Raw genomic sequence first — 20,143 nt, forward strand, 5'->3', positions numbered from 1 at the left:
GATATCCCCCCTTAGCAAACATATGGTATAGTTTGGAGGTTTACCAGATATGAGTTGTGGTAACTACCAGAGTTGCCAGCACACACGTTCAAAATGAATCCCTTGGCATTACACACGACTTGGCAGTTGACAGAGTGGTAGCCCTTTCTGTTTATGTAGAGCCTACCCTGTTCCTTGGGTGGTGCCTTAATTTCTGTGTGCGTGCAATCTATGGCACCCAGCACTGTGTAATGTGCTACAGGGTAGAACTCCTGCATCTTTCTGGCCCTCTCCTCAAGAGTACAGGGAAAATATATGTGGTCACTGGCATGTTGGAGCACATCATTCAGAAACTGATGGAGGATCCTGGATACTGATGCGTGTGACACCCCCAGCATGTCCCCTGTTGGTTTCTGAAAGGTACAAGTAGCTAAGATTCTAAGTGCACATACCTTTATCTCCACTGGGATGGGTTCCCCTCAGTTGGCCCTTGCTCTGAGTTGAGGATGGCAGAGATCTCAGAGTTCCTGTAGTGTGTCCCTATCCACTCTGTAGTGCTCTACAATTTCCATGTCATGTAGGTTGTGAAAAGTTAAACGGGCCCTGAAAACTCTTCTCCTTCTTGGTTTAGGCCTATTACCAGCAACAGCAGCACTGGCTTCAACCTGCAGCACATACAGATGAATTAAAGCAGCAGGAGCCGCTAACGATCTTTACATGTAGACTCCTTTCTACGTCTGTATTCCAAAAGGTTTTGGAATTCGCAGGAAAAACCATCACAGAGTCTACAGGGTTGCTTTACAGCTTGTTGAATAGCTCCTCCATCTTGGATTGGTTGACTAGCATGCAGTTCAGCTGCTTATGCTGTAATTAGCATGCCACAATGTTTACCTTGTTTGCCTGGTGGTGTGTGTCTCTACATGGGGCTTACTGAATCTAAAACTTATTGCCACCATATGTGCATCGCAGAGTGCTGCACACACAGCAGAAAAATACCATGTAGGGTTTACTGAATCCCCCCTGCATATCTTTTAAATGAGATAATACATATTCTTACTTACCTATAAAATTAAAAGGTAAATGGGTTACCAAAAGTCGTAGAGCCATAAATATTCATCAAGTTTGTCGAGTAACCTATCCATCTTCTAAAGCAAAAGGAAAGGTATAACTTAAGAATGATGTGACTATGTTACCAGCCAACAACATACACTCACCTTCATCAGTCAGAGCCAGTGTCTGTGCATCTCTGCTTCCACAAGCAACTTGTACAACTCTGTGCCCAAGTAGAATTTTAACCTAAACAAACCACACATAAAACTGATAAGACAAATTAGCAAAACAATTAAAGTTCTGAAGTTATCTTTACATATTTCAGTAAAACATTTAAAAAAGTAGCATTTTTATTTAGTTAAAACTATAACTAATATATATTTTGCCTTATATAGTACAGGACAGAGGAATCAAATGTGCCAACAAAAATGATGAAAATTATATAAATCTTCGCATGTAAGCCAGTATCTAAGACTATGTAAATATGCTTAGTAACTAACTGAATGACACAGTAAGTTTGAAGTCTGCACAGCAACCTACTGTATTTTACAGGCTGAAATATGCCAATTAAAACTCATAACAGGGAGATGGAGCCTGTTACCATGATACAATAATAAATTCTGCTAGAAAACAGACATATTCTATGAGGTGCTACACTTCTTGGTTAAATCCACCAATGTAGAGTAACCAAATATGAGAAAAACAGTCTGAAGTAATATTGATCCAATCTCTTGTCATTCCACAAAGAAACAACACACCACCTTCCACAAAAGATGTTTCTTCACTTGCTACTTAATTTGTTTTTAGTTAATGATTTTTGGGAAGGATTTAAAGTTAAAAGGTGAAGTTCTTCTGGACAGACAGTCTGTTGTCAGTACAGTAAGCAGGTATTTGTGCAATAGGCAATGCAGACCAGAAGCTGTAAGACAGAAAGGTGTGGTATTACTTTTAAAAACGAAACTATAAAAGAGATGCATTTTATGCCAAAAGGCTTGATTTGGAATAACTTACCAACTTGGGTTTCAAAAGAGTCGTGTTATCACCGTGCCCCAGTCTACCATATTCCCCGAGGCCCCAGGTATACAGTTCACCACTGGAGGTAATGGCAGCGCTGTGTGAACTGCCACATGCTATATCACGTATACGTTTGGTTTTCAGTGCCTCAATCAGCCTTGGTTTATCACAGTTCCTGCAGGAGAGAACAATAAGGATGAAATGAGAAATAAAGTGTAGCAAGCATTACCCCATGTAGTAGCCCATTTTATTTACTACTCCATGGTGGGGGTTAGTAAAAGGCATCTACAGTAATTCCAGTTCTTCTATAGCATTTCACCTAGCAGTTTATAAATGGCTCCTCCCAATACAGGAAGAAACTCTTGGACAAACCTTCAAACCTTGACAAACAGTTTACTCTTGAAATTAGAAACTTCAGCAGCATCTGAGGTACATACTACAAAGAACACACAGGAAGGTCTTCCTCAATTTTCAATCAATTCCAATCTACTGGGGCAAAAAAATATATCAGCATTAACTAAAAGGAGCTGTGAGGCAAGAAGGAACAAGCAAAGTCTTTCCCAAGAGGGTGGCTGGATATCTGAAAGTACAGTTGTGTACACATACCATAAATGTAAATGTTAGAGTGTATTCACTGTTGCAGTCATCACATTTGGGTTATCCCTGCCAGGGTAGCCCTCAGTCGGCCCGAATACCACAGGCTTAGTATTTCTGCGTTGGTTGCTGTCACTTCAGGACTGACATCAGGTCGTCAGTAGTATAAAGTAAGGTAGCCAACGCCATTACATCAATTTTTCTTGCCCTGTCAGGAGCCTCCAAGTGGGAACCAGGATATGGGGGAAGTACCCCACCAGTAGAAAGTAAATACCAAAAAGTTCCTTGTAATAAGAGAGAGAAAGCGAGAGAGAGGGATGAAGGGAGGGAAACCAGGATCGCAACAGTGAATACACTTGAACATCTACATTTACGGTAAGTGTACACAACTGTACTATGTTATTCATGTTTCACTGTTGCAGTCAGCACATTTGGGTTGATTCCCAAAGCTGAGGAAAAGGGTGGAAGCAGTCAAGAAAACTGGGGGCTGGCTAGGATCCCCTGCAAGACTGCAGTGGCAAAGCCTGCCCTGGATTTGGAGAAGATAGGCAGGTGGTAATGCTTGGTGAATGTACGAACAGATGTCTATGTTGCAGCCTCCAGGATGTCCCTGGTGGGGACTCCTCTGAGGAAAGCTGTAGAGGTGGAGGTTGCTCTGGTAGACTGAGTTCTAACCCCCTTAGGGGGAGGTTTCCAGTGTTGCTTGTAGCAGAAATGGATGCAGTGTGCTATCCATTTGGAAATGGTTTGTTTGGATATGGCTTCGCCCTCTGCTCCTGCAGCAAAGCTGACTAACAACTGATCAGTCTATGAATGATTTAGTCCTGTCTAGATAGAATCTGAGCTGCCTGTGCACATCTAGAGAGTGCAGTATTCTTTTCCCCCTTGTTTTGTGGGTTAGGGAAAAGGGTGGGCAAATGAATGGATTTGGTTGAGAGCCACACTGGACACCACTTTTGGAATGAAGGATGGGTTAGTCCTGAGCGAGACCCTGTCAGCATGGAAAATGATGAAGGGCTCTACAGCCATTAGTGCTTGTAGCACGGATACTCTTCTTGCTGAAGTGATGGCCAGAAGCAAGGCCGTCTTCCACGAGAGAAACTTTAACTCTGCTGAAGCTCCTGGTTTAAAGGGGGGCACAGGGTGAGTTTCTCTAGCACAAAGCTCAGGTCCCAAGTTGGGGTAGATGCTCTACTGGGTGGCCTCAAGGTGCTAGCCCCTCTGAGGAACTGTTTGATGAGAGGGAGTGAGAAAAGAGGTTGCTCAGTGCTGAAATGAGCAGAGATGGCAGAAGAATGAATTTTAACAGAAGAAAAGGATAGACCACTGTGTGGTAGGGGGGGCTGTGCCATATCAGCTCCCTTAGCCTGGATCCAGGTGCAGAACCTTTTCCATTTGCCAGCATAAGACTTTCTAGTGCTAGGGTGTTTGACCTCACATATAACATCTGGAACCTGTTTACTGAGACTGGCAGCTTGTACAGTGGTTAGGGAATAAGCCAGGCTACCAAAGTGAGGGTCTGCAATTGGGGATGTATGAATTCTCCTTCCCTCTGGGTCAGGAATGTTGGGATCTGAGGGAGATGCCATAGTGGCAGAGAAGACAGGCTGCGCAGCAGTGGTTACCAGTGCTGGTGTGGCCAGTCTAGGGCAATCAGGATTGCCCTTGGTTTTTCCTCCCTTATTTTGAGCAGTACCCTGGTAATGAGAGGTAGTGGGGGAAATGCATAGATCGAGAGGTTGACCCACTGGAAAGACAGAACATCCACTTTCCAGGCCCTGCAGTGAGGCTCCCTGGTGCAGAACTTGCTGAGCTGATGGTTGGACTGGGAAGCAAAGAGGTCTACCTTCGAGGTGCCCCATTTCTGCGTTATAAGGGTGAAGTTTCTTTGGTTTAGCTGCCACTCGTGTGAGTTCAGAAGATTTCTGCTTAAGTTGTCTGCCAGAGAGAGTTTGGAGGGCCTGGCAGGAATTGTGCTAAAAGGTGTAGTTGCATGGCTGATGCTGTGTGCCAAATCGTCATGGCGAGCCTGCATTGAGGGTAGGAGTGAGTCCCTCCCTGCTTGTTGATATACCACATCACAGTGGTGTTGTCTGTTTTGATCAGTAGAGCCCCTGGGGAGAGAAGGGGTCTGAAAGCTGTCAATGCATGCTAGACAGCTAACATCTTGGTTGCTGCGCAGATATATTTGATGTGGGCTCCACTGGCCCTGTATGCACCTGTCGTCCAGGTGTGCACCCCAGGCATAGTCTGATGCTCTGTGGTGAGGTGAGAAGGGCAGTCCCTTTGTTGTGGTAGCATGCTTCTGCATACCAAAGGAAATCTTTCCTTAGACAAGGTATCATTGGTATAAGAGTTTCCAGGTCTTGAGAGTGATGACACCAAAGGCTTTTTAGGTACCAATGAAGTTTCCTCATATGCAGCCTGGCATATGGAATGAGTAGAATGTAAGATGCCATGAACCCCAGCGCTTGCAGGATTTTCCTTGCAGATAACTGGGGTCAGGTGGCTAGTTGAGAGAAATAGGCTGTCAGGTAAGTTTGCTTTTCTGGTGTAAGGAATGCCATCTGGAATGCTATGTCCAGGCTTGCTCCCAGGAATATAATTGTTTGGGTGGGTACTAGTTTGGATTTCTTTTCGTTGATAGTGTACACTAGGGAGGTCAGTAGGTCATTTACAAAGGCCAGGTGCTTGAGCAGCTTTTCCTGACTGTCTGCCTGAATCAGGCAGTTGTCTAAGTATGGGTACATTTGAATATTTCTTTGCCTGCAAAAAGCAATGGCAGGAGCTAGGCATTTTGTGAAAACTCTGGGAGCAGTAGATAAGCCAAAGGGAAGCCCAGAGATCCTGCCTTGAAATGTAGATATTTCCTGCATGATTCCCTGAATGGGATGTGGAGGTAGGCCTCTTTTAGGTCTAGGGTGGCTAGCCAGGCATCCTTGGACAGCATTGTTAGCAGTTGCTGAAGGGTGAGCATTTTGAATTTTGGTATCACCAGGAAGGTGTTTTGAATGGATAAATCGAGGTTGGGCCCCAGGTGCCCTCTTTTCTGGGTACCAGGAAGAGCCTGGAGTAGAAACCTTGGCCTATCTGTTCTGCAGGAATGTGCTCTACTGCCCTCATGGAGAGAACGGAAAGGACTTGCTTTTTGGCCTCTGCCCACTGGTTTGGAGTAAGATTTGGGAACCCTTTTGGGGGTGGTAGAGTGTGGAAAGAAAATCTGTATCCCTGGGACACTATGTTGAGGACCCAGCGGTCGTTGGTAATGGTGACCCAAGGTGCTTGTGCGGAAGGAGAGTTTTCCTCCCAGGGGCAAGTGCATGTGGGGGCAGAGGGAGGGGGTGGAAGTGGAGAATCATTGTGAGTTCTTACCATGAGGGGGTAGCTTTGCACTCCCTGGTTTAGAAGTGGAGGTACTCCAGTGCTTTGATCTCTGCATTCCCTGTTGTCTGGGGGGGGGTCTGCTTCCCCGGGGTCTGGGCTGAACTGACCTGGAGGGGGCAGGAAAGAACCAGTGTTTGGAGGGGTAATGCCTACTGAACCTCGGTGACTGGACCTGCAGGAGATCCTTAACTGTCTGCACAGATTTAGCTTTTTATTCCATCTTTTTTAGACCTCCTCTGCCTTGGTGCCAAATAAGTTGCCTTTGTGCAAGGGTGCCTCCAACAGTTTAGATCTGACATGGTCTGGTAAGGGCTGTTCCTTACGCCAAGCATGTCTTCTAAGAACAGAACTGGTGACTGCTGCCCTGCAAGATGCTTCTAGGGCATCAAAACCACAGTGTAAGGTGTGCTTAGTTACTTGACTTGCAGAATGCATTAAGTCTTGCAACTCTATTTTCTGCACAAGCAGGAAAAGTTGATATTTTTTGTTTGAGGAGTTCCATGGTATGCTGCTGGAATTTTAACATATGGAACTGACAATTTAGTGCTCTAATAGCAAGAGTAGCAGAGGTGTATACTTTTTTACCCCATCTGTCTAATGCTCGGGAATCCCCATTTGAGAGGGTGGGATTCTTAGCAGAAGTTGCTTTAATTCCTTTAGGCCCTTGGAAGATCACCTCAGGGTCAGCAGTAGGATTTTTAAAAATAAATTTGAGGGAGTCAGGGACTCTAATAACAGTCAGGATTCCTAGGAGCAGGAGGGAGGTGTCAAAAGTTAAACCAGACTCCATGAAAACATCATCCACAACATCCAGGACAGAAGGAATGGCCAGGCGTCTGTGCTGTGGAAGATCTAAAACTTCCCCGAGTCTCTTTTTAGACTGAGGGTAGTCCTGACATTCCCATTGGAAATGCTCCTCTAAAGTATGAAGGGTTTTCCCAAAGGAAACATATTTGCGCGGAGAGGCTGAAGGAATGCATTCCTCTGCATGGGAATCCTCATATGCAGAGAGGGGTTGCATGTCTTCATATTCAGAGGCATCGGACCCTTCGGACTCCTGTTCAGATAAGGCTACTGGGGACAAATCTCTTTTTTTTGGAAGGGGTAGTTTGGCTTCCCCTGATCAACATTATAAGGTCTTCCACCATTTTAAGCATTTGAGACTGAGCCATGGAAGCAGGTGCTTGAGATGGGGTCGTCGGTTTCTTGGGTGTGGTTTGTACCCTGGGTCTTAGAAGCTCTGTAGTTTTTGAAAGAACAGAAGATGCGAAAGAAGTCGTCGGTTTGTGTCGAGAATTTGTAGTGTGAAGTACTTCCTTGGAAGCCAGTGCCTGCTCAGTGGCTCCAGACCCATCCAAGGTAGAGGCAACCGCAGGATCCTTAGTCGATGAAGAGTTTTGTGGCATACCGGACTCCGAAAGGGTCTTGGTAGTGGCCTGCGCACCCCGGCATCAGGGGCTGCGAAAGCACCTCACTGAGGACCAGAGAACTGATGACTAGCTTAACGGAAGCGTCGTCGGTAGTTTTGGACCTGTGCGGTCTGTCTCTGTCTTTAGCCTTATGTTTTTTTGGACGATCTAATGTCGGATGGCTTACCAAAGCCACATCAGAAATCAAGGACGGACAGCGAAAATATCTAGCTAGAAGGGCCCGACGACGTATAGTTCTGGCGTTGAACAAAGCACAAAAGCGACAGAGGGGGGGACGTCGTGGTCTGGGCCTAAGCAAGTGATGCAGTAAGAATGAAAGCCTCGGTGTGGTATTTGCTTTCCACAGGCGAGACAACTGTTAACTTTTTCTGACATTGGTTAGAGCAAGAAAAAAGGATCCCCAATGGGGTCCTTAGCTTTAGAAGACTTCTACCTCAAATCGGAAAATGAAACTCAGGTGGCGACTGACCTGCACTCGTGCAAACTGCTTCTGCTTCGGGCTCCTTGGCAAGAAAGACTGATGCAATGGTGTCTGCTGCCTTACTTTATACTACTGATGACCTGACGTCAGTCCTGAAATGACAGCAACTGACTCAGAAATACTAAGCCTCTGGTATTCGGGACAACTGAGGGCTACCCTGGCAGGGATAATCCAATTGTGATGACTGCAACAGTGAAACATGAAGAATATCTCCTTTTCAAGATGCTACAGAAAACATGGAGTGATGGCAGATGTCTACATAACCCTGACAGTTAAGGAGCAAGAAGGATGGCAGCATTGGTGGATTAATTCAGTGCATCAGTCCATGCACGCACACACACACACACACACACACACACACACACACACACACACACACACACACCAAAAGACAAGGATAACAAGATGACAGACTGAGGGAAGAATAAAGGAGAAAAAAAATGGTTGCACACTATATACAGAAAGAAAGCAGCTATGAACTAGCTTATTCTACACTTTCAAATGAAATAAGTCAACTTGTTTGATTTTTATTTTTTGCTGGTGTTTAAGCAAAATTCTTGGACTACTGAATTACTTACTGAAAAACATATGCCAGGTTCACAATTTAAAGATGCTGACTTGGTATGAATTTACAAACAGCTTACTCTCAGTGTGCAATTAATTTTCTAATGTCTTAAAGACTAGCTGATTTCAAAAAGTGATTTACAGCTGTAAATGTTGAACATTTTACTCCCAACTTAAAACAGGTGAGCAACATTTGAAAAAAAGTATCTTAATTTATAAAATGTTATGCTTATTTTTTGCTTTCACTTTAATGACTCAGTTATGTGTTGAGAAAGAACAGTTGTGTAAAATCTTACCACAACAGCATGATGTCCTTCCATATCACTGTTGCTGTATTCTTTACATAAGGCAGATGATGAACAAAACCCAAGAGTCCTGAGTGACCTTTAACCAACTGGGAAGGGACAGGGAAAGACATAGGGATAAAAGGACCTGGTCCAGGGAAAGGGGAAGCAAACTGTCAGACAGAACCTGGTCTGTCTTGAAAAGGAGGCTTCTGAGAAATACAAACCTGAGTACACTTGGCTGGAGGGGGGGTTTACCCTTAGGTGGAGGGTGGGACTGTCTGCGAACAAAAGCAGATTTGGTCAGCACAAAAGGAGCATTCAGACCGATGTTCAATGATGGGATTCGGACTGGTGGCACATAAGTTCTGAGGTACGTATATCCATGCATCACCTTTATGCCCTATGCCTTGCATGGGTAAGTGTGAAGTACGACATCTATAAATTCCAAAGGCTTTGGTATACTGGCTGGAAGTTGGGTTAGCCTTGGCAGGAGCTCCCTTATGTAAATAAGGATATGTGATATGGAAGGACATTGTGGTGCTTCAGTGTAGAGAAAGACAACTTTAGAGTATCTGGCTTGCAATTCAGACTCTAGTGTTTTGCTGAATGGTTCAGTTTGCATTGACTTTGACTTGTATGCTGTGCAAATTATTTTCTGACTTACAGTTATCAAGTATAAGAAACATTATTTAACCCTACTAGTATAAGCATCTTTTCTCAAGTAAAGTAGGCCTAGAACTTTAGCGATATTTTTAACTTTAAAGTAGCTGCTTAATGCAACGAACCATACTGTGTATTTGGACTTAGGTACATTTTAAATTTTACAATTACGTTTTTTTTTTTAATTTGGAATGTAAAGTTCACTGCTTATGATATCTTACTTTCTTGGATGTATGTGATACCTAAAATAATTTATTTACATTGCTTACCAGGATAATGCACTGATCTCAGTGGACCGTTTGCAGGCATAGCCCTGGTAAACAGGGTCGCATAAGAAATGAATAAAACACATTTACAGATGCAATGAAATACCAAAAAATGCATACATACTCGCAGATGCAAAAATATGCTACAACAGCTACAATATTTAGTTCAAGAAGCAGTTTACTAAGTCAAAGCATGGATGGAAAATGGAATTATGCTTAGCAAAGCATTCTGGTTACTAGAAAATGGAAATAAATGTCTATAAAATAACTGCACTTGAAGTAGTGAGCAGTGTAACAGAGATAAAAGTGGAAGTGGGATCTTTAGAAAATGACTGGAGCAAACTAAACACAAAAAATTGAAACTGTACGAACAATACATGCATAACAATGTTTTGGAGGAGTGAGATTTAAGGGAAAGCAGGAACTGTGCAACTTATATAATGTTACTTTGATTAAAACTGTAAAAAATTCATGTGATGTACAATGTTTATAACTGTGATCATGTTAACATGGTTTGTATTCTTTTATGTAAATGCATATTTTCCTGTGTCTTAAGTGATAATTCAATACAGGTGTAAAAAAAAAAGATGTAGCCATAACGACTGAGATGGCTCATGCTACAGTGATAGCAGCATATCATTATACAAAGAGGTATGAAGACATTAGAAGAGGCAAGTGAGAACAGCTGCAGGAAAAGACACCATGGGGAGAAGACAGAGAAAAGGAGAGAGAAGCATGTAGAGGGAAGAGTAGTAAGACGTGAGAGATGTAAAGAAAAGAGGGGGGTAGGATAAATGAGAGGCAGTAAGTGAGGAGATAAGGAAGGATGAAATCGGGATAAAGAGATGACAGTGAGCTGCAGGGTTCGTGTAACTTGACCTATGTGAATGCAGCTTTGGATGAAGAAGTGTCCCTTGAGCTTTTGTCTGAAGTCAGAGTGCATTGGAATTAGAAGGGAATTGTCTACTTCCAAAAGCACATGAATTTTCCTCATTTAAAACTGACAGCATCTCTCACATCTAGTTTTCCCAGTATCCCTTGGTAACAGTGGAAAGGACTGGGATTCATAAACAGGAATTTCTACAGAAACAGAACTGCTTTTGAGACACACACACACACACACACACACACACACACACACACACACACACACACACACACACACACACACACACACACACACACACACACACACACACACACACACACACACACACACACACACACACACTCCTTAGGGACAGGCATCCAAATCTAACCAAGCAGACAGGTACTCCCTGATCCTTCCTCTGGGACAGACAACAGTGGTTTTCCCCTGCCCACCAAGGCCACACCAACAGCCACAGAGGATGTGTCTAACCTGTAGACCATTGGGGCTGTACGGACTGTACCAACGGGAGCTAAGGAAAAAGATGAATGGTCTGAGGAACCAGAAATGGCCTTTGCAGAGTCAGCTGTCTGTGGGTGAGGCAAACTTGTAGCCTGCTGAAGCACCAAAGACTGTTTTGAAATGTTCTTCTTTTTATAGGTTCATAGGTGGGTACTAGGCTATCTGCCCAAAGGCATTTATAAGCCTAGCCAGAATGTGTTGGCTTTTGCCACCCCTTATATTAGTTGTGTGTGCCTCTCTCCAGCAGAGCAACTGAAGTGATCCCGAGATAAACTTTCTGTTTCCCATCCACTCTTCAGTGTTTCTTTTGAAGAGTGTTAGCGAGGAGCACTGCCCAATGTAGATTGAGATCTTGTTCCAAAGCATGGGAAGTCTCTGGGACAGGAATCTATCCCTCCTGCACGTCCTATTTATTGTTGTGGTGAGGTTTAGATCCCTAGAGCGTGTGGCTTGAGGGGATAAGGTTTTCTTTAGGTGGAGCATGTCCATCAATTCTCGGTTGGACATGGCCTTGTATGTCAGGCAGAGATCACCTCTGAGTAGGAGGTATGCAACCGAGTACAACTGGAGTTTCTTCAGTCGAGCTGCATAGGGCATCTGTTTGAGGCCATTGATCCTCTTAGTGAAGTACTTCTGTGGTCTTTCCAGCTGTTGCAGGTGTCTTGTAAAGTACATCCCAAATGGGGCGTTGTACTCTAAGATGGGTCTGATGAGTGATGACTAGAGGGGCACAATGACCTCTTTTGATCTGGATGCGAACCCTTTTGTGATTAGGTGGGCCATGTAGAAGGATTTTCTAACCACTTTGGCAATGTGATTATCAAAGGTGAGATTACTACCTACTTGGGTCCCCAGATCCCTTATTACGTCTTCCGTATTTAGGGACTACCACCTATGTGGTAGTTTGTGGGTACTTTGTTTTTTCCAAAGGGGATGACTTTGCACTTGTTGGCATTTAGCTTGAGGCCATGATTTTGACACCAGGTATCCGTCTCAGTGAGACCCTTTTGGAGGATGTCAGCTGGAGAATCAATTACTGCCCCTAGTTTGCAGTCGTCTGCGGACTTGGTCAGCCATAGTCCTCCTGTGCTTGCCTGTACCTCTGAGAAGTATATGCTGAACAAGAGGGGTCCTAGGACTGAGCCCTGGGGAACGCCACTTGTAACCTGTTTAGAGTCGGACCTAGCTCCTGCAACTCTCACCATGTGGGTTCTATCCGTGAGCCAGTTGGCAACCCATCTTGTGATGTAGGGGGTTTATGTTCAGCCTGGTGAGCTTGTCTATAATACCAGAATGGGGAATGGTGTCGAAGGCCTTAGCGAGGTCTAGGCAGGCTGTGTGTACCACCTTTCCCAGTCTATACCCTTGGTAACTGTCTCAAAGAAGTCCACCAGGTTTAGGAGGCATGATCTGCCCTTAACAAAGCCAAACTGGGAAGGGTCCAGCGTTTGGAGGTTCCCAATGTCTCTGTTAATGAGTTCCATGATGATGCGCTCCACAGCCTTGCAGACCAAGCTGGTCAGGCTTATAGGGCGATAGTTCCCGGGGTCTGCTGTGGCTCCACCTTTGTGGAGCAGAATAACCATTGCTGTGCACCACTCTATGGGTATGTAGCTTGTGGAGAGGCTGGGTTTGAATAGTGTGTTTAGGTGAGGGGTTAGTTCGTCTTTGAGCTCATGTAGGACGCAGCCTGGGACACCGTCCGGTCCCATTGATGCTGTGTTTTTGGCTTTGGAGAGGGCTGTTTTAACCTGTCTGTGATTTCAGGGACTCTACATTCTTCTGGTATGGTTGTGGGCCCTTTTGGGGGTGAGAGGGGGGTGACGTTTGCGCCGAACCTGTCTGCCAGGATGTTGGCGATATCGGTCGGTTCAGTGTATTTTGTGCCATTCTGCACTAACTCCGAGCAGATCTGAGTATTGCCACTGAGATTCTTGACATAGCTAAATAATGCCTAGTGGTTATCTTTGGAGTCATTGGCAATTTTTCTTTCAAAGCTCCCCTTGGATGATTTTATGACGGACCGTAGTTTCTTGCTGATACTGATCAGGGATGTCTTCACTTCTTGGGATTTTACTCTTTTCTGTACTAGTTTCCTCCTCCTACTGGACAGCTTGTTTATGGCAGGAGTCCACCAGACTGGTTTCCTTTTCTTGGAGGAGTGAGTCTTGGTTTTACTTAGGATGGTATGATCCACGCATTCTTGTAGCTGCCCGTAGAATGCATTAGTAAAGGATTTTGCAGGTTGGACAGTGTTATCCTTCAGCATGGGGGTTTTGAAACTTTTCACCTCGGTCTTAAGTAATGTGAAGTTTGCTTTTGAAAGTTTTTTCACGGTGGCTTTCTTGTCTGGGGGTGGGGGTGGAATATGGATATCCACAGTGATTTATGGTCAGATCTAACCAGCGATGGGGTTGACCTCTGGTGTGGAACACCAGTCGCCCATGTTGCTGGTGACCAGGTGCAATATATTGTCACCTCTGGTGGGAGTTTTGACCAGTTGAACCAGGGCATTTGAATTTATAAATTCCAGGAAAAGTTGGGCAAGGGAGTTAGTACTTGAGTAGTTCTCCCAGTTAATGTTTGGGTAATTGAAATCACCCAATATTAGGGTGTTTGGTAGGACCTTTATGTTTCCCAGTGTTCCCAGAAACGCGGAATGGGGGTCCTGGGATATGGTGGGTGATCTGTAGCAAGCTACAATTTGAATTGCAGTTTTGCCCATTGTTAGTTGCATGTGGATGATCTGTGAAGCATTGTGCTGTGCTACTAACCTGGAGGTGTGGGTATCCTTGATGAATATAGATACACCCCCACCTTTTGTATTTTGGTTTGGGTTCTCTGGCCGAAATGTATGGTATGAGTTGCAGCCTGGTAGTGCTGGGGTGCTCTCTGGAGCCTTAAACCAGGTTTCTGTTACTGCACATATATCGATTTTCTCCATACTGAGGAGTGCCTCGAGTGCATGCATTTTGAGGTTTAGACTTCTGGCACCGAGTAGCATTACCCTCAGTTTTTTGTTACTTGTGCTATTTACGGCGGTGGGCTTGTCTTTTGAGCCTTGCCTAAAAAAGGCACTATGGGGGTGGCAAGAGCCTTGGCAAGTATTCGAAAGCCTAAGGGTGACAGGTGCAAGCCGTCTCTCTAGCGAAGCAGCGTGGCTTGTCAAGCATGTCATCCCAGGCGGACAAACACTGGATCCCCTTTGAATGACACCAGAAACTTAGCCAATTGTTGAAATAGAGAATTTTTTCTTTATACCGTTGTATCATTCTTGGTGAGGGCAGGATGCTACTCAGGGTCAGGGCCATACCGGCCTGGACTACGTGATCAGAGAGCTCTTCCATGTCTCTTTTCATGTAGTCCAGGGAGGTATGGCTCAAGTAATTCACACCAACATGGACAATGACAGAGTCATTATTTCTACTTGTTCTGGAGTGACCTGAGTGCTTGTGTTATGTGGCGGATCCTGGCACCCGACAGGCAGCTAACAGTAACTTTCTCCTTATTCAGCCTAGTGAGTGGGACGTCAGTGTGACTGACTATAGAGTCACCTATTACTAGTATGTTGGGTATGTTATTTTGCCTTAAGGGCTGTGATTGCATGGCACACTGGTTTTGTGAAGTATGTGTTTCATGGTTTGTGTTGGGGGGTGGAGTCTGCTTGGATGTTTGCTTTGTAGGTCTCTGTTGGTTTTGCAGATTTTTATTTAGAGCCTCCGAGTATGTTTCCATGTATTTATGTTGGTGTTGAAAGAAGAAACAACAGGTAGGTTGTTCCATGGTGACGCCAAAAATTATGCCTGAATCCTGGGGGTGACTGGCAGAAGAAGTAGGTGAAACTGGTAACCATTAAAAAGTCGATTTTCCCCCTCTCAAATCATAGTGAAAAGCACTTCAAACACTTATTCCCACACACAAAAGTAACTTTAATAAATGTTTTAGATAAGAAAAACAAAGTTTAACATATAGTTTTAACAACTTTTTTCAACAAAATGAAAAAGTCACACTTCACAGAAAAATACAACCAAATAAAAAATGTCAGTCCTTTAAAACACTTTTTCCAAAATTAAAATATACATACATTTGCAAAAAAGGTAAGCTTCTGTCAAAAATAAAATGTGGATTTTTTTTCCTTGAAAAGAACTTATTTGCTCAGCAAATGAGAAATGCTAGCTGGCTGTCGACCTTGAAAGCCCAGAAAAGGCTCACTCTTCTGCAGCAAGAAATCTCTGAAGGGCTTCGCACCTACACCTCTTTTTCTTTTATTCTGCTCAAGCTGGTAATGTTTTGGGCATGTGGGAGATGCCGTTAAGTTTTGGAAGCTGGCTGATTGTTATATCCTTGGCAGGGTGTAATCCATATAGCTAAAGTTATTGTTATTAGGCAAGTTACATGCTGTAATACCCTCTTCCAATACTGGAAGAGCAAGAGTACGTTCAGGAAATGATTATTAGTGATCAAATGATGAAATGAGAAGACCAGCAACTCATTCCAGTTCTGATAACACCCCAGTGGGGGCACAACACTGAGTATTTCTACTAAATTCTTAAGCATGTCAGTGAATCCAAAGCAACACTACATCTAGACCACTCCACATTTTCCAAGACAGGGAAAAAAAAGGAGACGGTCTCAGCATCGCTGTTACTACCATCAATGAAATGAAAAGAAATGGGAGCAGTGACTTTTGGAGAGATGGGAATCCACCCACCTAAATGGCAACCCACCTTGTTTTATGAACCATCTCAAACAGCAATGACATTATACATGCAGTACCCACATCAGGGAAAGAAAGGAAAATATATACATTTCTTTTATCCTTTAAATGCCTCCTGCTGGGTCTGCTGAAACTGTCTTGGTGTCATGTCATTTAATTCTTGACACTGTGACATGGCAGGCTTCTATGGTATATTTAGATAAAACAAACATAACTCTGCATGTTTGTCATGTTAGGACAGCTTTCTTCCACACAAGCAGGAGTGCAACAGTGGAATGTTTTTTTTTCAGAATCCACTGGAAAAGACCACCTCACTAATTAAGAAAAATAACAGACATATTTTACACACAGTAATGTCTCATTCGAAAGCCAGTTCTATTCCTACACAAATGTAAGAAAGGACTATGGAAAATCAAGAAGAAATTCCATCAATGTATTTTCCAATGATGTACATGTCAGATGTAAACAATGAGGTTCCTGCTTTAAAGAGGAGACTGTTTTTCACATCTGGTTGACAGTTCTCTCAGATGGTGGTAGTTAAGAAGTTATAGACTGCAGTCAACACAAGCCATAAAGTAGTATTTTACAAACATATCCAACTTGCCTAAAAACATGAAAGAGAATTGAGATATTTTCTTGTAATTACTGATGTTAACATCACTTTCACATAAAATAATCAAACCAATTTTTATTAGCTATTTCAACACAAAAATGAGGTAAAATACCCATGTGAACTCGCATAGCCAATAGTAACATCTTAGCAGTACTATATGTGTTCTGCTTCAATTCTTTCAAAATACAGTTATTCACAATTATTGCAAAACACTGGAGATATGAATTACACAGTAACAAAAGCATGTGCTGATAAAAGAAAACGACTGTTACTGCTGACTTGCTGAAATTTAGAGAAAATACTCGCACTAAAACTACAGATCTGGAGCACCACTGGAAAAACAGATTAAGACAAGTTTAAGAGATACTCAAGCTATTAAAGACCAGAAAGCAGCACTTATAAAATGTCCTCTGAATGTATAATAGAATGTTATATATACAGCAACTAGTTAAAAATGGAATTTTGTGTACAGGATTCTAGCTCAGAGAGTTGTTCTGTAATGTAATAGACAAAGGACGCGCTGGAGGGATAGATTCATCACCCAAAGACTCCCTATGCTGTGGAATAAAATCCCGGTATATGTGAGGCAGAGCACCTCGCTGGCCTTGTTCAAGAGAAATCTTGACCAATGGATGGGAGATCGCAGATATACCCCAGGGATTACCTCAGTGTCACTGCTCAACAGAGGCACAGCAAAATAATGGGTACAGTTCCCCATACTAAAGGGGTGGCGTAAGCCACAAAACTATGGGCTAGGCTTGTAAATGCCCTCGGGCAGATAGCCTAGTATGAACCTATGAACCTATGAACATTTCTTTTGTAGGACAATCTGCATAAACACCTCAAGGAGGCTAAAAGCTCATCCACAATGTCACTGTTGTATACTGGTCATTCCGACAAATATTCATGTTTTAAAAGAAGCCAAAGTAGGCAGAAGTGGGCAGCACGGTGGTGCAAAACTAAAATGGACAAAAGCAGAGTACAGAGCAGTGCAGAACAGTAAAACCAAATAAATGAAAAATACTGCACTGAGCTTACAAGGGTAGAAACGTTGTACAAACTGTTTAAGTAAATAAAATAATGAAGACACACAAGGCAAGCGCTTTCACGACATCCAGTCGCTTCGGACAAAGAATCAACAGTGGTGCAGCAGGGTATGTTGTTGCTTTACAGTAAGAGGTTCTCTGGTTCGATTCTCAGCTAGAGTGCCTTCTGAGCAGAGTCTACATGCCCTTCCTGGGTTTGCGTGGGTTCTCTGGTTTCCTCCCACATTTCGAGGACATACAGTTGTTGGACTGGACACTCTAAATTACCCACAGCTGTGAATGTGCACATGTGGTAAAGAACAGCAGCAGCACAGCTAGTCACCCAGTGGTGTGAACATTGGCTCTAGATGACTGTCACTGTCTGAAGTGACACCCCGGACCCAAGAGCAAAAAATGGGAAAATTAGGTTGTGGACTGATAAAAGCCAAAGAATTGCCAAAATGGAAAGCAAAGAAGGCAGAGTCCAAATATACCAAAGGAAACCAAACTCCTGCAGCCATAGATCAAAATGATTGGTGAAGGAGTAAACTTATGACCAAATAGCTGTGGCCAAGGCTTTGAAACTTAGGATTCAGTACGCAGGTGGACAGCCACAACCTCTGTCCTGTTTCCCCAAGTTTCTTTGTACATGAGTATGAAGAAGTACTGTCCTCTCCCTCAGTTACCAACACTCAAGAGTCAGAAGCCAAAGTCTGAGACGCAGCAGCAGACCCAACTGAGTTCAGTGTGGTACAAGTCATAATAGTGTAGCCTCCCCACCATGGAGGTCTCCGGAGGGGCTCACCCTCAGTGGTCGTCAGATCAGGGGGCTGCAAAGATGCCTCACCTGAGCTGTCATCCTGAGCTGTCATCCAAAGATCTGACTGTGGACAAAGAAGGCTCTCTGTTATCCACCACGTCCTTCTCCTTCAATTTCTTATCTTTCTGCTTTTCGGCAAGGAATCAGCTGATGCTGAGGCATGGGAAAAAGATGGTGGAGTTGGGTCTGGGGACTCCATGTGGGCCGCAAGCACTTTGGTCCTATGCTTAAGGGTTTTGCAGAGAAACCTAGCACAATCCTGACAACTAGAAACATCATGCAAAAGCCCCAAACAAAAGGGATGGAAATCTTTATGGGGGATATCCCACACTTCAGTTATTGACCTTTATAAACATTAATAAGAAGGATTCCCTAATGGGGTACTTATCTGAAAGCAGGTTGTAGGAATTCTAGAAAAACAAGTCAACTGATGACCTGCACGCATTAGGTAAAATGGAACAGCACATGAGAATGCATGGCTAAAAAGAATGGAACTTGGCACCAATGGCCACCCCTCTTATACCCTTGATACCCATAAGTCTGTCCTCAGACATCCATCAGCTAGGGATGATAGGTTCACAGGTTCATAGGTAGGTACTAGGCTATTGACCCTAGGGCTTATATAAGCCAAGCCAAAAAGGTACCATGGCATTCACCACCCAAGAAAATTATTTTCCTGTGCTCCTGTCGAGCAGAGCCACAGAAGTGATCCCTGGGGTGAATTCCTATTTCCCATCCAATCATCAAGATTTTTCTTAAAGAGTGCTAATGAGGAGCTATGTTTGCTATAGATAGGTAGTTTGCTCCAGAGTATGGGAAGTCTCTGGGACAGGAATCTATCCCCTCCAGCATGTTCTGTTTATTGTGATGACAAGGTTTAGGTCCCTAGAGCATGTAGCTCAGAGGGATTGGGATTTCTTTAAGTGGAACATGTCCAACAGCTCTGGATTTGACATAGCTTTGTACGTTAGGCAGAGATCGCCTCTTAGTAGGAGGCAACGGAGTAAAGCTGGAGTTTTTTGAGACTGTCTGCATAGGACATCTGTTTGAGGCTGATAATCCTCTTTATGAGGTATTTCTGCAGCCTTTCCAGTTGTTGTAGAGGTCTTGTGAGGTACATACCAAAAGGGAAGATATACTCTATAATGGGTCTAGTGAGTGACGAGTAGAGGGGAACAATGACCTCTTTTTTCCTGGATGAGAAACCTTTTGTGATGAGGTGTGCCATGTAGAAGGATTTCCTGACTACTGTGGCAATGTGATTATCAAAGGAAAGACTACTGTCCACCTGTGTCCCAAGGTCTCTTATCATACTTTCGGTGTTAAGTAAACTACTGCATATGTGGCAGTTCATGGGTACAGAGTTTTTACCAAAGGGGATGACAATGCACTTTTTGGCACTGAGTTTGAGGCCATAGCTTTCACACCAGGCATCTGTCTCAGTGATGCCCTTTTGTAGGATGTCCACATCATTAGGAGTTTCGATTATGGCTCCTAGTTTGCAGTCACTTGCGAACTTCGTTAGCCAAAAACCCTCTGTATTAGCCTGTACTTCAGAGAAGTAGTTACCAAACAGGAGAGGACCCAGGACTGAACCATGTGGTACTCCACTTGTCACTGGTCTGAAGTCAGATTTGAAGTCTGCTGCTTTCACAGTGTGGGTTCTGTCAGTGAACCAGTTGGCAACCCATCTTGTGACACAGGGATTTATAGCTATTTTAGTGAGTTTATTTAAAATTCCAGAGTGGGGGACGGTGTCGAAAGCCTTGGCGAGATCTAGACAGGCTGTGTGAACCACCTTACCCTCGTCTATGGCTTTTGGTGACTGTTTCAAAGAAGTTTATCAGGTTTAGGAGACATGATCTGCCT

The 20,143-nt window shown here is 43.8% G+C and overlaps 1 protein-coding gene across 1 annotated transcript in view; it reads right to left on the bottom strand.

The window, feature by feature from the left end:
• HERC2 (HECT and RLD domain containing E3 ubiquitin protein ligase 2) overlaps positions 1 to 20,143 on the bottom strand; it is a gene marked incomplete in the record, with an annotated part of 3,551,743 nt that overhangs the window by 937,773 nt on the left and 2,593,827 nt on the right. The window contains 2 exon segments of the mRNA XM_044072055.1: positions 1,194 to 1,275; positions 2,041 to 2,218. Coding sequence (XP_043927990.1) covers positions 1,194 to 1,275; positions 2,041 to 2,218 — 260 coding nt within the window.

This window comes from Protopterus annectens, chromosome 5.part0 (genome assembly GCF_019279795.1).
Source record: "Protopterus annectens isolate FY-2018-M chromosome 5.part0, PAN1.0, whole genome shotgun sequence".
Taxonomy (NCBI): Eukaryota; Metazoa; Chordata; order Ceratodontiformes; family Protopteridae; genus Protopterus; species Protopterus annectens.